General features: G+C 40.4%; 1 protein-coding gene across 8 annotated transcripts in view; it reads left to right on the top strand.

Annotated features, from left to right (window-relative positions):
• Positions 1-16,879, top strand: part of LOC124141240 (endothelin-converting enzyme homolog) — a 157,285-nt gene that overhangs the window by 98,312 nt on the left and 42,094 nt on the right. Inside the window, exon 1 of one of the 8 annotated variants that reach the window (XM_048393317.1) lies at positions 10,537-10,826. The exons of the other annotated variants lie outside the window; for them this stretch is intronic. Within the exon in view, the coding sequence (XP_048249274.1) occupies positions 10,816-10,826 (11 nt within the window). The 5' untranslated portion in view covers positions 10,537-10,815. Of the gene's footprint in view, positions 1-10,536; positions 10,827-16,879 lie in introns of those variants that run through there. 8 annotated transcript variants of the gene reach the window in all.

The following is a 16,879-nucleotide window of genomic DNA, read 5'->3' as shown; positions in this document are numbered from 1 at the left end:
GTATAATTGCCTTATTGAGGTTGCTCATTTTACTCTTGAGAATTTCCATTAGATATAATTACAGTGGTAGTTTATTTCCATATTTAATCTTCCCATGCTCTAGAAGCCTTCAGTTGTATTCCGTTGTGGCTTCTGTTTGCAATTAACAACGAAGCTGTGATTATCATTAGTATCAATTTCCCTTTGCCATCATATTTGCTGTCTTTTAAGTCAAGTGGTCATGTTATAGGGGCGCTAAATATCATGTAGCATCTATTCGTATGGTTGGTGTTCTGATCGTCGTGATATTCTACATTGATAGAGTTTTCCGATAAGCGTGCCTTTATCTTTCGTTATTGTACCTAGCTATGTTGTATTATTACCTGATTCAAACCAGTTCTCCTGAAAACATTTCTACCTTCATCATTCATAACTGTACCTCGCTGTTTCATCCTGTTCATCTAAATACATTCTACTTCCAAGGTTCATTATTGTACTTGATGTGTTTATTTGTAAATTGTTTCAATCCAGTTTACGTAAATACCTACTAGCAGTTCACTTTCTATTCAATATATGCAGAGGACCTGAGGATTCTTGGACAGAATAGGACCCCAGTACGCCATGCATGTCACAAAAGCCGACCAAAATGAGCATCTGGTATTTCCTATGTGTGACTTCTCTGATAGGGTGGCATAGTGTCCCGACGACCTGGGTTATTGCTCCTGTTAAGAACCCCTGGTGTGCCTGGCTTGATTATTTACAGGTCTTCATGGTGTAGCTGTTACAATGTTGATTCATACGTAAAACAACATTCACTTATGCACATTCACCTGGGATTCAATTTGCACACACCCTTATCAATACCTACGAATACCCTTAAATGTAAATGGGTATATAGTCCAAACATACCTTAATAATTGTACCTATACATCTAACCCGTGGTAGAATAGGTCTTCAGCAACTCATGCTTGCCGTAAAAGGCCACTGTACTTGTCGCAAGAGGCGACTAACGGGATCGGGTGTCGCTGACTTGGTTGATGCATGTCATCGTATCCCAATTGCGTAGCTCGATGCTTAAGATGTCAATCATTGGATTGCCTGGTCCAGACTCGATTATTTACAGACATATAGCTGAGAGCGTCGTTAAACAACTAACAAACAAACCTATGCATCTGGCATTGTGTTCCACTTCAGTCGGAGTGAGTGAGTGAGTTGGGTTTAACGCCGCTTTTAACAGTATTCCAGTTATATCACGGCGTGTCAGCTTAATGTGGGAGGAAAGCCCGAAGTGATGCAGGTCTCAGACGTTTACCACTTCGGTGAAACCCACGAGCACGGGTATTGTGCTGACAAACCTAGAAACATAATCAGGGCGAACCGGGATTCGAACCCACAATCATAGGTTTCTGGCGTGCCCAAGGGACGCAACTCTGCACAGCGAATCGCGGCGCCTTAGACGACTGGGCCACCCGTGCCCCCCACTTCAGTCGGAATACACATATATAAATACACATGCATCAAAGAGAGAGACAGACAGCGGAAACCATACACACATGAAATTGATACAGGCAACCATATTCCAACACAGCCAATGACTGAACCAGCAGACACCCACACACATCCTAACCGAGGCATATATACCAGGTACCATATCTCATTCTACATACACACGCAGACACTCATTGAGACGCTAATAACGCGAATAAATCAGTGAGCATGGCGACAGATAAGTTAAACTTAGACGGATAGGTAGACTGATCGGTTGACAGACTGGGAGACAAGCGACAATATGTATATTTGACAGGGACTCTGAAAGTACTAAGTGCAGACAAACTCGTTGACCTTCAACGGCGTTGTTCACCCACATTCAGTCTAATTATGGTAAGAATAGTATTAAGGTCAACGGAAGCCGATCAGGTGAGTTGGCTGTCTCATGAAAAAAGGAAAAACTCATTAGTGTAGATCGTAACCCTTTGTCGGCCATTTGTAATTGTATTGACTCGCGTAATATACCCCCACTCTTGTCAAACATTGCTCTTTGTGTTGACTCGCAGTATATACCACCATCCATGTCAGCTACTATTCTTTGTGTAGACTCGCGGCATATACCATCACAATGTTAAACCATTACTCATTTTATTGACTCCTGACATATACCACTTTCCTTATCAGCCCGTATTTGCACGTATATCGAGCCACCCCAAGTCCCCTTGGGGATACGAATGACCAAATGTTGTCAGGCACTGCAAGCTACTGTGCACAGCTGTGCCCCAGAGCCATGATCCAGTTCGGGTTCGAATCCCAGATTTGTCTTGATTTTGAATCGTGGTTCGTCAGTACCATACCAGTGCGCATAGTTTCCCCAACGTGGCGAACGTCTAAAATGTGCATCATTTCGGGATTTCCTCCCACGTCATGCCGTGATATTAATATTCAAAGCAACGTAAACCCAACTAGTTTCGTCCCCACGACCTTGTTGTATTAGAAATATCTCGAACTCATGTAGGGGGCACGGGTAGCCCAGAAGTCTAAGGCGCCGCAATTCGCTATGCAGAGTTGCGTCCTTTGGGCACGCCAGACACCTGTGATTGTGGGTTCATATCCCGGTTCGCCCCGATTATGTTTCTAGGTTTGTCAGCACAATACCCATGCTCGTGGGTTTCACCAAAGTGACAAACGTCTAAGGCCTGCATCACTTCCGGCTTTCCTCCCACATTAAGCTGACACGCCGTGATATAACTGGAATACTGTTAAAAGCGGCGTTAAACCCAACTCACTCACTCTCTCACTCACTCGAACTGATTTTTCTCAGTATCATCCCCTGGCTTGCTTAATTCGAAATCAAGTTGGTCAACTGCCAGACAGTTTCACGCTTAATAACAAAATATATTTCGACGAATTCACTAAATAGTCTTCAGGAATACAACATTAATACATATTCTTCAGAAATGTTTGTAATGTTAATCTACATAGAATCAATACAAAAGCTAGTTCAACGTTGTATCCTAATCAGCAGTTTTGTGGTCGTCCACGGCTATTCCACATACGTGTGGCTGTCATCGTTGCTCTGCCTTTCAACACCCTCTAAACAGAGTTATTAAAGGAATGAGGCCGCAGAAGGACCCTCGCGTATCGTTAAGGTGTTAACTGATGTAGGTGTTCCCACGTGCGATCGTGCCTTCGTCTTTAGTTAGACGTCTGCTTAACTCACACACCATATTTAGTTACGGAAGGAAGTTTGTAGCCTTGGCTCAGGTGATCGATGCTACGTGAAGATGAAGAACCATGGGACACCGCATTCACAATATTGTTGTAGATACCGTATACATGGCATAGCCATCTGTACACTATATTCATCATGATTATCCGTACACCGTATACGTGGTATAATCATTGGATAGTATAATGTATAATCAGTGCATGACATTCACCAGGGGGCAAAGGTGGCCCATTCGCCTAAAGCCGCCAATTACATCAGATTCTCTAGATCTGTGCCAGGGACTGATGATCGTGGGTTCGAATCCATGATTGGCCCTGATTGATTCTAGATTTGTTATACCCGTGGTATAACTGACATATTGTTTAGGTGGCGTCAAACCAAACTCATCCACTTACTATATACACTCTATTGCTTTCTGTTAAACCTATTCACTATCCCCAAATAATGTTAAATGGTTCGTCAGACTCGGTTGGTTTCGCATCATACCCTGATGGTTAGGGCCGTTGTTCATGCTTCAGTCACTGATCTGCCTGGTCCTGACTCGATCATTCACCAGTTGTCATAATTTAGCTTGAGTATTTGTTATTGTGGCACAAAACAACTTTCACTCGCTCACCATAGAGGAGAGATGTGTTTCAATCTGCTCAAGTTGGCTATTTGCAAAGTTTTTCATTTTCTCGCAGTAAAATGAATGTATTAATGTCTTTCCTAATGATAAGGTGAGATAAAGGAGAAATAAATGTGACAAGGAAGTTTATAAAAAATCTTTCAGTGCGTTCTAAGCAAGTAGCAACAGTTATTAAACTGTCTGGAAAGATATTTATGACTGTTTCATGAACCTGGTCTGCCAGCGGTTTCTTCACCGCACAACACGTCTCCATCACGGCCACACCAGAGGAACAACAACATGGCTCACTGAAGGGCCTATTGAACGCAGGAGTGCCGGCAGTTATTAAGCACGGACGTTGATCTCTGACCCGAACTGGGAAATTTCCATGTTTCTCTGACGTTTTTCGTTTCAAATCTCGCAATTCATTGCGCAGTTCATAGGTGTGATAAACATGTGGTTTATCATAATTTGAAGGCATTATGATGGACAGGAAATACAGGCAATATGTCAAACGACCGTATTCGTTATTCATTAAAACGTGATTGAGTTTTTACAAACACGTAGAAAAATAATGAGAATCGTGTTGTTGCACGATGGAGGTTGTGATGGTGGTGGTGCTGACGTCAACGGTGATGGTTGTAGTTGTGATGATATCACTGTGGATGATTGTGGTGGTGGTGGTGACGGCAATGATGGTGGGGATGATAACAATGATGATGATTGTGGTGATGTTGTTGGTAGTAGTGACGTCAATGATGATGGTGGTGTTGATGATGGCAATGATGTTGATTGTGATGATGGTGGTGGGGATCGTGATGGTGGGGGTGGTGATGGTGGTGATGGTGATGGCGGTGATAGTGATGGTGGCATGGATGACGATTGTGATGATGGTGGTGGGGATCGTGATGGTGGGGATTGTGATGGTGATGGTGATGATGGCAAGGATGACGATTGTGATGGTGGTGGTGGGGTTGGGGGGATATGACAATGATGTTGATTGTGATGGCACGGGTGGGGATGGTGATGATGGCAACGATGTTGATTGTGATGGTGGTGGTTATGGTGATAGTGATGATGACAATAATATTGAATGTGATGGTTGGGATGGTGATGGCGATGGTAATAATGATGATGACAATACTATTGATTGTGATGGTTGGGGTGGTGATGGTGATAGTGATGATGACAATACTATTGATTGTGATGGTTAGGGTGGTGATGGTGATGGTGATGGTGATAGTGATGATGGCAATGATGTTGCTTGTGATGGTGGTGGTGGTGGTGGTGGTGAATGTTCATGAGATTAAAACATCTAACTTGTTTCTTGTGCTGACATGTCGAGTCGCCAAAAACAAGACAAGAGTATAGATACACAGCGAAAATCTTGTGACGTGGCAATAGTTAGTCGACTAACCCTTCACATGCCTTTTCTGCTTCTGTGCATAATGTGATATAATTCAGTACTTGCAATCATTAAGGGAAACAGTGTTTGTTTCATCAAAATCGTTGGTATCTGAGATATTTATCAATACGAGATCCTTATCCTATTACCTTCCAAAAGATGCTTTACCTTTTTCCATTGTTTTGATGTTTTCTACTTGAATTCAACTAAAATGGCTAGAACGTTAAGCATAGTTATGTTTAACCCATATATTCTTGGTACATCACAAAACATCTATGAAATATATCATATGATATTAATAGGATATAATGATGCAGTGACGATGACGACGACGACGATGCTGGTGGTGCTGGTATTGATGATGATATTGGTCCTGGTAGTGATGATGATGATGATGACGATGACGATGATGAAGGTGCTGATAGTAGTGATGGTTGCAGTAGTGATTAATGGTGCTGGTTGTGAGGATGATGGAAATAGTGGTGGTAATGATGATGATGATGATGATGATGATGGTAGTGGTGATGATGATGGTGGTGGTGAACAAGGTCATTGTAATGATGATGATAAATCCTTTCAAAGAGTCCATTTGACTAAAGGTCAACGGGTAAATGTCCGACATTTGATTGATCCCATTTCTTGTTAGTGTCTTTAACTTGTCACTTCTTACATTGAGATCGAAAAACCTCTTCGCTTAAAGTACCAGCGACGCACGTAACAACAAAATGAGTAATTTGCTTTTTGCAACAATTTGTCTAAATCCAGTACATTTCTAGACCAAACTAGCACTCAATCAAAGCTAGGAAAATATGGCGAGTCTTTTGTCGACGTTTCAAGCGCTAGTGATTGAACACCTGTTACGAGAAATCAATTTCATCATCACTTACGAAATCCCCCCGCTATGTACAAGCACACGTACCTGTCAAACATCTGAGAATGACAGCCTCCCAAATGTGCAACTTGTTTCATACTGGGAGGAAGAAAAACCCTTCACATCAATCCAGTATTTGTTTTGATCAGCTTCTCTTCAGGAACTCCGTCAATGTGTACTATAGCAATGATTAACAACTAATTGTGTCGTTTTCACTGAGGATTTCTTTCGGAAAAGGGTAAGCTGACTTTTTATTTCAATGTGCAAGTTTATATGAATAGAACCAGCTGAGTTGATGAAGAACACATTTCCCGCGCGTCATGGATTGTGTGAATTGACTTATTCAATGATAAACTGATAGATTTGAACGAGGATATTCCTTTGGATTCTTAGTGGCTGTGTGCTCTTGAACTAGAATCATTAGGTTTATTGACAGGTTCAACGTATGTTAACGTACACGACCACATATCTAACTTTGCGATATCTGGGCTGTTACATTTATTATTTATTTTTCATCCTGTTTTTTAGACATCCTTGGTCTTTATTCGTTGATTGGCACAGTAGAAGTGACAGGGTAATAGCGGGTAATTGTATGGATGAGTGGGTCTTTATTTCCACTGATGCGTTTTGGTGCAGATACCAGTACGTTTATCTTGATGTGCCGTGTGCAACTGAATTATTCATGTTTGACCAAAATACTCCAAGCAACCCGTATAAACGGATTAGGATTAGGTTAAACATAAAACGTCAACGCCAGAGAATAACCAGTCTCAACCATCCGACAAACAGATCACATTGGGCGTAAAAGGCAAAATGGCTGTGAAAACTTGATGAATAGGTCACTGAAAATCAGTGATGACACAATGTGTTCACGAGTAGGGTACGCATGGCCTGCCCTACCGGTAAACACCATGTATCAATCGATGGATTGTCATTGTGATATGGCAGTGACTGTAATGATGAGTCCACTCTGGTTATATCGAGTTCGAGATAAGATCGAGATATTGAATATTTGTTGTTGTAAACATTCTTAATGTGTATTTCCTCGTTGCTATCCAAATTGATCACGTGAATAACATACTTTGGATGTACCAAATTGATCTACGCAGCTTCGAAACATCCGGAGTTGATTTGTAAAGGACACCGTATCTGTGTCATGATGGGTTAGGAAACAGGATGGTTTATGTCACTTACAGCAATACTCTAGCAGTGTCATTGTTTGACACATGTTGGGATCCCGTGAAGATCCGGGTCAGAATTGGTCTTCAGCAGCCCATGCTTGAAATAAGAGGCGACTATACTTGGCGTAAGAGGCGACTAACGGGATCGTGTGGTAAGGCTATTTTTGGAATATTGCTGAGTGCAGCAAACAAAAAACAAACAAACACATGTTGAGAATCGAACAGGGATCTTCGGCGCGAAGACGAACACTTTAACCACAAGGCCACGTACATTAACACGTCTAAGGGACCAATAATTATAATGACTTTGTTAATGACATGCATGATCGGTATATATAAACTAACGCGTGGGTAAGACTTAACATACACGTACGACCAGACACACTGTACACTTCCTCGATACACCCGACGAGAAGTGTATAGTGAACAACGTCATTACGCCGAAGATTTCCTTAGAGCAAAGTGAATTTCAATGCTTACAGGGGACCGACTTGCCCTAGATAGATACGTGATATTCCGCAGTTTGAAATAATAATAAAATTCGAAATGATAAACAATTCGGATTAATGAATTCACGAAAATCAGGATAGTCGCAACTACATTCACGCTTGTATCGATATCTTGAGTTCATTTCCTGACTGCCATAGCTGTTTGGGTTCCTCTATGTAAAGCCCTACAACCGTTTTGTCACGTACTGAAAAACACTCATCGAACTGACATGCACGAATATGTTGAGTCATTATATCCACACACCTAGTACAGCTGCCTGTAATATACATATACAGGCACCGAGGAAGCACACCAGGGGACTGCGACTTGTTGAAGCAGGTGGTAGGGATCTTTTGTAGACGTCTATACACGTTCAAAATAATAAGGGCGATACGGGGCATTAGTTCCAGCCGTACTGTGAGTTGTACGTGCTTTTGTTGAAGGCTGGCTTAATCCATGGGGCGGGGCCTGGATGCCTGGTATTGTTTGACAGGTAAATGTTCCTGATATATGATACGTGTTGTTAGACATTGTGGTTCTGTTGTACCACACAGACATAATATATTCTTCACTGACCCCAAGCCCACAATACAAACACGATATGATTGAATGTACGTGTGGGTAAGCGGCTAGGGTAGAACACTGTGTGTTGCTGACACGTATAATTATAGTCATTGGTCTAGTCTGGGTTAATTTGGCGCAATGACATATCTGCCGGGTAGAACTCACATATCTGTATGACGTCACAGTCAGTTATAGTCCAGCGATATAACGGGGACATAAGCCCTGTCGTATCGCGAAGAAGCTTTCCGTTAAATCAAGGTTTCATTGATTTCGGAGATGTGTGTTCTGATAATCCAGTGTTTTATTTATGCATATTTCATCTGTACAACAAATAACATAGACCATCATCTTCGTTCAATTTTAAATATCACTTCACATTTGATATTTCAAGAGGGCGGCAGGTTGACCCAATCGTCTATGATTCGCTATGCAGACTTGCTTCCCTTGGGCATGTCAGGAACCTATGATCGTGGGTTTCTAATTCCGGATTCGCCCTGATTATGTTTCTTTGTTTGTCATTATCCCCGCCATACCCGTCTTCGTGAATTTCAAGTGGTAATCGTCTAGGACCTGCATCACTTCGGGCTTTCCTCCCACCACTAGCTGACACGCCGTGATATAACTGGACTATACTGTTCAAAGCGGTTTTACACCATGCTCACTCACTCACTCACTCACTCACTCACTCGCAGATATCCCAACATGTGTAATCTAACAAATGCATACGTATCGATGGATAATATGTGTACCATAACATTGCACGATATCAGACATGCGTGACACTGAAACTGCCAAAGCCTGCCTAAGTCTGGGGGCGATTCGCCACGGACAGGATATTAATCTGTACGTGTATGCATCAAATACCAAATATATCCGATTTATTCGCTATGGGAATTGACAGGCCATTGCAGAGATTGCTGGCAAAACAGCCAGACTTATGAAGTCCACCACCCCGCGGCCTCGTGCCAGTAGGCTGTGAGATCACTTCCTGCATTCGTTATACACAGTGCTCGCCGTCTCGTTTGACACATCACAGTTATACTTGATTAAAAAGGCGAAGCAATGTCGTGCATATTTCATAAGACTACGGTGAATTATTCCTGTTTCACAAGTCGGATCTTGCAGTATTGGACGGTCCGGGATTTATCATTTTGATCAGTGTAATGGCGGTATGGAAAAGGATATTGATTAAGGGCGTTTGTGTTACAAGCGGAGTCGAACTGAAACAAATTGACAATCACTGACACGTAAATAGATAAGACGCGTTATTCATATTGCGCTGATACGGCTGGGTAGCCACGTGCTCAAAGGAACATTAAATACACATGCACGTTGATTTTAGTATGTTTTGTCGCAGTAGTTATGTATATATATGTACATTTTAGGATTAGTAAGAAACTAATAAATTAAATTTTAGTAATGCGTTAAGGAGTTGATTGGTTGCGGAGTCTACACAGTAAACTTTAATTGACATAAAATGTGCAGATTTTTAAAGATACTTTTACATTTTTATGAGATAATACACATAAGTTCTGTGTTACGCTCACGCAAATTGTAATGCAAACTGACACAAAAGTTATCAAATTATGTATTTTTAATAACCTACATTACATTAAACAAGCCATATCTCAATTTTGGTTATTGACATAATCTGACTTAAACTTCTCGATCCTAATCCAGACATTCCGTACCAAATGAGCCTGATTTAGACCGTTTCATATATCTTCTGTTACAAACTGATCAAACCAATATCTCTTATTATACATGTACACAGTACCAGTAATCAGCTTGTATATATAAATATATATATTCATAATATTTGTTCATGTATACAATATATAACATTAACAATCTTTACATTATTCTAATTTACTATACACTGTACATTATTTGTAGATGACCACTTACCACAACGTGACCTACATTTCTAGCATAATCAGACCATATTCTATTTCCGCATAAGTGCCCAAATTACGTTTCCTTAAAATAGCTTCTCACGTGTAACGTGATAGCGTGTGTATCTCAGCGCTACAGACTGTTACGACGAGTCAGAGCGCTCTTTTTACAAATGTGTCAAAAAAGTTTTCTCCCAGGCCCATCAAAACAAACCTAATACGCAGGCAAGCACGACCTAGTGTGTTTTAATGTACAGATGTAGATAGCCTGGGTTATAAGTTACCGCCAGCAGCTGGTTTTACCTGGGGTCAAATGGGGTCAAAGGTCTCACGTAGCTGGCTTTGAGATCACCTGTGACTCACCTGGCCGTACCCTATCCTTTCCAGGGGAATTGTAAACTTTCAACAAACTGTGTCGGCTTGAACTTACGTTAACTGGACCTTGCATTGTGCATCGCATATACCGGATACTTTTTTGCGGATATACGTTGTACCTGCCCACACCTGTTCGTTTAGCAGGACGGGTATATCTGACGTAAGTTGTGTCTGTGTGTCGTGGACGGGGGGAGAGGTGACACACTAGCGAAGTGGTTACGACGCAAGGATGTCGAAAAGGTTCGTATTGATGGTTGGAATGTTTAGTTCAATCCGTTTATCCTCTGATAACAGAGATTCTGTTAGAATTATCTGGTCGGGATCTCGACCCAGTTGAGAAACTTTAAAGCAATATGGCGGAACGAGCTGTCCAAAGTAAACAGTCTAACAGTTTGAGTGTTCGCTAGCGGAAATGTTTGTTCGGTTTCCGAAGGTTGGATGGGAGTGTGTATTGGTCATGTCGAACTGTTTTATTGATGTAGAATGGTTAAACCTTTTTCAATTTAATCGCAAACCAACACACGCTGAATGTTTCAGATACACACTAAATCATATGAAATAATAATAATAATAATAATAATAATAATAACCCGATGTGATGCAGGTCTAAATAATCATACGTATAATACATCATTATTATCATATGTCAATGATGAGGATGTTGTTGTTGTTGTTGTTGTTGTTGTTGATGTGATAGTCATACAACTGTCAGTGTAGGATGAATATGACCTACACATTACCTGATTATGGAACCAGCAGAGCAGAACACTGTATTCCTCTGCGCCAAGTACAACTCAACGTTAAGTAACGACCAGGTTTATTTTTATAAGACATTGGATGCCTACCAGACACTTAATGACCCCACGTTGGCATCTACGAGATAAACAGGCTGTGGGCCCATCCTGTCGCAGTGCAGGATGTAGGCCAGGGACTTCCCTGCACCAACAACAACAGCATAAATAATGCAAATATCATATTGCAATTGGCAACAAATTATCGTGCCCTCATTTTGTTAGGTTGGCTGCTGAAAATATGACCGAATTATTACATAGCTAGAAAGATATATTCCATTGATTGATTAGAGAAACATGTATTTATTACGATACTTTATCATATGACATAGAATATATGAATACGTATAGAGTGGAACCTTGTTTGTCCGGAAAGTTTGCTTTCTGGGCGATTACTGTTTGGAACGTATGCATATGCAAAGGATATCACTCCTAACCTATGTTGAAATATATGTGCAGGTGAGTATACTGTTATTCTGAAACGTATATATATACATGGCTCTCTTGCCATGGTTGGTTAATCCGTTCGATTTTACCTGTACAATACCGTCCGTATTAGCAGGGTTTCGCTGTTTAGATATGAGTCTTACACTTTCTATTTCAATCTGCAGCTGGCTCAGGTGTCTGCTGTGTGTCAGTAAGAGCAGTTTCTTTGTTCGTAGCCTTGCTCCAAGGCTGTACTGAATGATAAGTCCATGATTGTAGAGTAATAGGCAAGTCTAGATAAGCGGACAGTACATCTAAGGACACCAGTCTTTTATGGGAACAACTTGGTCTTATTATTTGTATAATCTCAATAATTATTATCTAAACTAATAATTATGCCTTAGAGACTTGTGCAAGTCTAGTTTGTTCGGTACAGCTGACTTTACAGAGATAATGCTCGTGTCGTGACAACCTAGGTTCATGGCCTTTGTTTGGATATTACGTGTGTATGCGGTCCCAACGGAGTCCCTAATTACACAGAGTAAGTATAGGTTGGAACGCGAGTGCCTGGTTGAAATCGTTGAAATGGTTAGTTAGAGTCCGAGGCGGTAAGGACTTCGCGGGTTCGAATCCCGGTGGCGACACACGTATTTCGTGAAATGATTCTATTACGAAGGTAAATTAAAGGGGGAAGAAGACGGTCCGTCATTGCCAAGTTGTATTTAACTGACAATTCAGTTAGTTAATGCACGGTCAAAGACAAAGGAGCCATGGTGTATTAACGAACAGACCCTAGGTCGGCTGGGAGGTTATGAAAAATTTGGAATGGAAATACTTTTATAATGGTTCTAATCTTTATGCTGTCATATTTAATCTTGACTGATGGTTCTTCACAGTCAGTTGTTTCCCCACTCAGAAAAAAAATCTTGTTGACGGAAAATAATAACACACACATTGCATGAAGGTTTGAACTATATTGATTATGAAAGAATTTAAAATCCAATCAAATTGATTAAAACCTGATACAGAGGCTCCTGTGGCTGCTCATCACATGCTTTAGCTTTTGATGCCACCAAGATCAAATATAATCTAATCAGGGCGGTGTTACATGGCAAAAGGTGATTTATTCATTATAAAAGGAAGCAAATTACGTCTAGAAAGAGATGGCTAGTGTGCCCTGCGGAGGGTTATTATAGTAAGCGTGTGCTGTTTCTATTCGAGTCTTGTAGACATTACGGAAGTGATATTACGTATATCTTTTGTAAATTTCGATTTGTTTAATGAAGGGCTTGCAAAAACTGCTTCCCAAGTTTCAATATGTTCATACATCATTAGAAATCACTGATTGTAGATATGTATATCTATATAATGTCAGTGATAATGATGAATATGATGGTGGTGATGGTGATGATGATGGTGATAGGTAGCTTTGTATATATATATATATATATATATATATAATTTCAGAATAATTTAAGTAGTGATGATGATGGTGATGATGATGATGATGGTGATGATGATGATGATGATGATGATGGTGATGATGATGATGCTGCTGCTGATGATGATGGCGGCGGTAGGTAGCTTTGTTAATCCTGGACGACTGCAGTTGGGATTGGGTGGGTACAATGGTTCGCCCCAGCTGATTGTGTTTGATGGTACTCCGACGACGTTGCTCATGCGGTCACACAAGCGATGGTTAGTGTCGCCCAGACCTTGCTAATTACAGACCGCAATGTCTACATGGGCTTCTGACGGACCCATCACTGTTTATCCATAAACGTTGTATTTAACAATACAAGGTAACCAACCGATCGTAGTATTTATTTCATATACATGTACCTTTTTTTTCATTATTATATATCACAATATCCACGGTATAGTTACATCAATAACCTGCAGTATAACATATATTACGCTGGTTAACACATGTGTGCGTACTGCATACAGTCACTGATTCAACAAAGCTGTTGCATTCAATAAACCTATTTTCATTTACCATATAGCGTTTAGTATTGACGACAAGGTGCCCGGCGGAAATTGTCTCTGATCAGTCAGCCTTAATACATAAAGCGTCAGGCGTATCCAAGATCTTGTCATTGAACATTGGCCTCTCAATAAAAGCCAGCTAATGCCTGCGATTCGAGATAAATGATTACATGCACCATTATTTATCGGACCCTACATAATGACCTATCGCCGGACGCAAGTGTAATCGTCATGCGTATGTTGCATTACGGGCTGTGAACGTGTACATGTACCCAACCGACCTTCCAGAAGCAAGGGTTATCAGTTCCATCGTGGCATATACATACGTTAGCTGTTGTGATTGTCGTTCAGGGTGTCACACAGATAAAGTTGCATACATATCCTTAAGTATTTGATATTTACTTTTGACATGTAAATGGTGTCAGTCAGGACAAAGAAATATTCATTAATATTCATTAATATTCATATATTTTATCATTATGAGGGCATTGAAACCTCGTTAATAAAACTCCGTTACATTTTTACAGGTTTTTTTATTAATCATATGGGCGCTGTGGTCGAAGGATGGTATTCCGCTTGTCTCAAAATACGTATAACTTAAAATAAATGTTTTTTTTTAATGATTTCTGATTACATAAAGAGCTGCACGCTTATTGTCATTATTGAGACAATATTTCGGGCTGTCTCATGACAGTTTGTAAATTGTCTGGGGAGTATTTTCGTAAATAATTGTTTCAGTTTGGACTGAGATAATAAATGTGAATTCTGATTTGCTCTTTAGGGTACATTCAGTTAATGTAGTTTTCGAATCTAAATTTGTTGCTTTGCAGAAAAGAGAATTGTTTACAATGTTAGTGTATAGCTGTCGGGGATATATATATATTGTCTACGTTAACAGTCATGTTACTGAATGTAACATATTAATTTTTTTAGGCATATCCCATGAATATATGAAAAAGACTCTCGTGTGACAGTGACAGAGATGAGGCGGGAATAATGAGGACGGTATTCCTGTGTTTTTATTTGTCTGTTTGCAGTGAAATGCAGTATAAAGTCTCGTTTTCCTCAAGTTGAGGGATAGTGGTAACGGTTTCTTGTTAACACTGGATTTGGTTTGGCTCCAATGTCTTTTGTCCTTTGCCAGCGTAGGTCTAGACATTGTGATTAGAATCCATGTGTGGTATCGAAATACTGTCTCCATTTAATCAGACTAATCGGGTTTTGTTAGATTGAACGACTTCGTGATTTAGCAAATGAGCAAAATGTTGTTGACGTCATTTAATTAGAACTGTTACACTTGCAATGCTGACAGAGCTCATCTTTGTTTGTTGTTGAAAGCCGCTGCAAAGCTATACGACGAATACATTTGAATCGGGCCCAGATAATCCAGTGATTGATATTGTGAGCAACAATCCACGCCGTTGGGATATGACGATATACAATTAACGCTGATTGCGTGACTTCGCACCCCGATGACGTATATCGATGATCACAATATTGATCACTGGATTGTTTAATCCGGAATCGATTTTTTACTGGCCGTCGTCATAGAGTTGGAATAGTGTGAGTGCGACTTTAAAACAACAAACACACACACCCCTATAATCGTATATAAAGGATCTCCGTTTTGAATGTCCGGATTATAGGGCTCCTGACTAAAGGGGTCGTGACAAACGAGCTTTGTTTGTTTGTTGTAACAAGGTGGCAACTGATTGTCATGGTTTGGTAATTTGTTTGTTTGTCCCGACTGACATCTGTTGTAACAAGGTGGCAACTGATTGCCATGGTTGATGGTTTGGTAATTTGTTTGTTTGTTTGTCCGGACTGACATCTGTTGTAACAAGGTGGCAACTGATTGCCATGGTTGATGGTTTGGTAATTTGTTTGTTTGTCCCGACTGACATCTGTTGTAACAAGGTGGCAACTGATTGCCATGGTTGATGGTTTGGTAATTTGTTTGTTTGTTTGTCCGGACTGACATCTGTTGTAACAAGGTGGCAACTGATTGCCATGGTTGATGGTTTGGTAATTTGTTTGTTTGTTTGTCCGGACTGACATCTGTTGTAACAAGGTGGCAACTGATTACCATGGTTGATGGTTTGGTAATTTGTTTGTTTACTGATTGCAATGGTTGATGGTTTGGTAATTTGAATCTGGTCTGATTTACAATCATATTGACACGGGGGTGAACGGTCACAAAAGTTTCTGCTCACAAACAATATTGCAGGGAAAATTCTGGCAGGATTAACACTAACTTCATATCACTGTGTCATCATATGACTATCTCCATAGTTCACAGATGACGCACACGGCTGCTTTCCATGACATTACAGCATTATTATGTTTCCTAATCTAAAACAAGTTTGCATGCATACAGTCATAAATCGCACTGCTTCTCCTAAACAGAATGTATCCGTAGACTTGTTTTCATTGGCACCCTGTCGAACATGTAGACGTTTCTCAAATAATATTTCCTTCCTTAAACATGCACACGTCAACCTTTATGTTGCATCAATATAAAAATACGAATTGCTGTTAAAAACGTCTTGTTTCTGTAAACCGGGACAACAGCATCACATGTAACTACTTCTTACGAACATCGTGTAATAGCATGTCGTAAGATTGAGGCTGCCGCAATCGTGTAAACCGTCCCACGCGAAAAATCCATTGTACAGTTTTAGGCCCAAATTGAATTGAAAAATCAATATGGTTTTGAAAGGACTTATTGATAATGCACATTTCATCGGGGAACTAGATCGATGAGCTGTTGACAGGGTTGGTTGGCGAAGCGGTTATGCAGTTTTACCTATTATTGATCAGTATTGATTTTTGAGGTAGTGGTGATCGATAGGTAACGCTGCGATAGGCATTACACCCTACAAGAGTGGAATTAGTTGATATTCTATACACTGTTTTCCAAATCATTAGTTGGTTGAGGCGAGATATTATCTGAGTATTGTGTGGGTCAGATTGCCAACGATTTCTTATTGTGTTATAAATTATTTAAGTGACAAATAGAGCGACTAATGACAATATTTGCATAATTTGAATACCAGATTGTAAATACCCTTAAAATGTACAAAAGTA

This window comes from Haliotis rufescens, unplaced genomic scaffold, assembly GCF_023055435.1.
Source record: "Haliotis rufescens isolate VD_foot unplaced genomic scaffold, xgHalRufe1.0.p SCAF_12, whole genome shotgun sequence".
In the NCBI taxonomy this organism is placed as follows: Eukaryota; Metazoa; Mollusca; class Gastropoda; order Lepetellida; family Haliotidae; genus Haliotis; species Haliotis rufescens.
The sequence above is the reverse complement of the archived record's forward strand: the minus strand, read 5'-3'. Positions and strand labels throughout refer to the sequence as shown.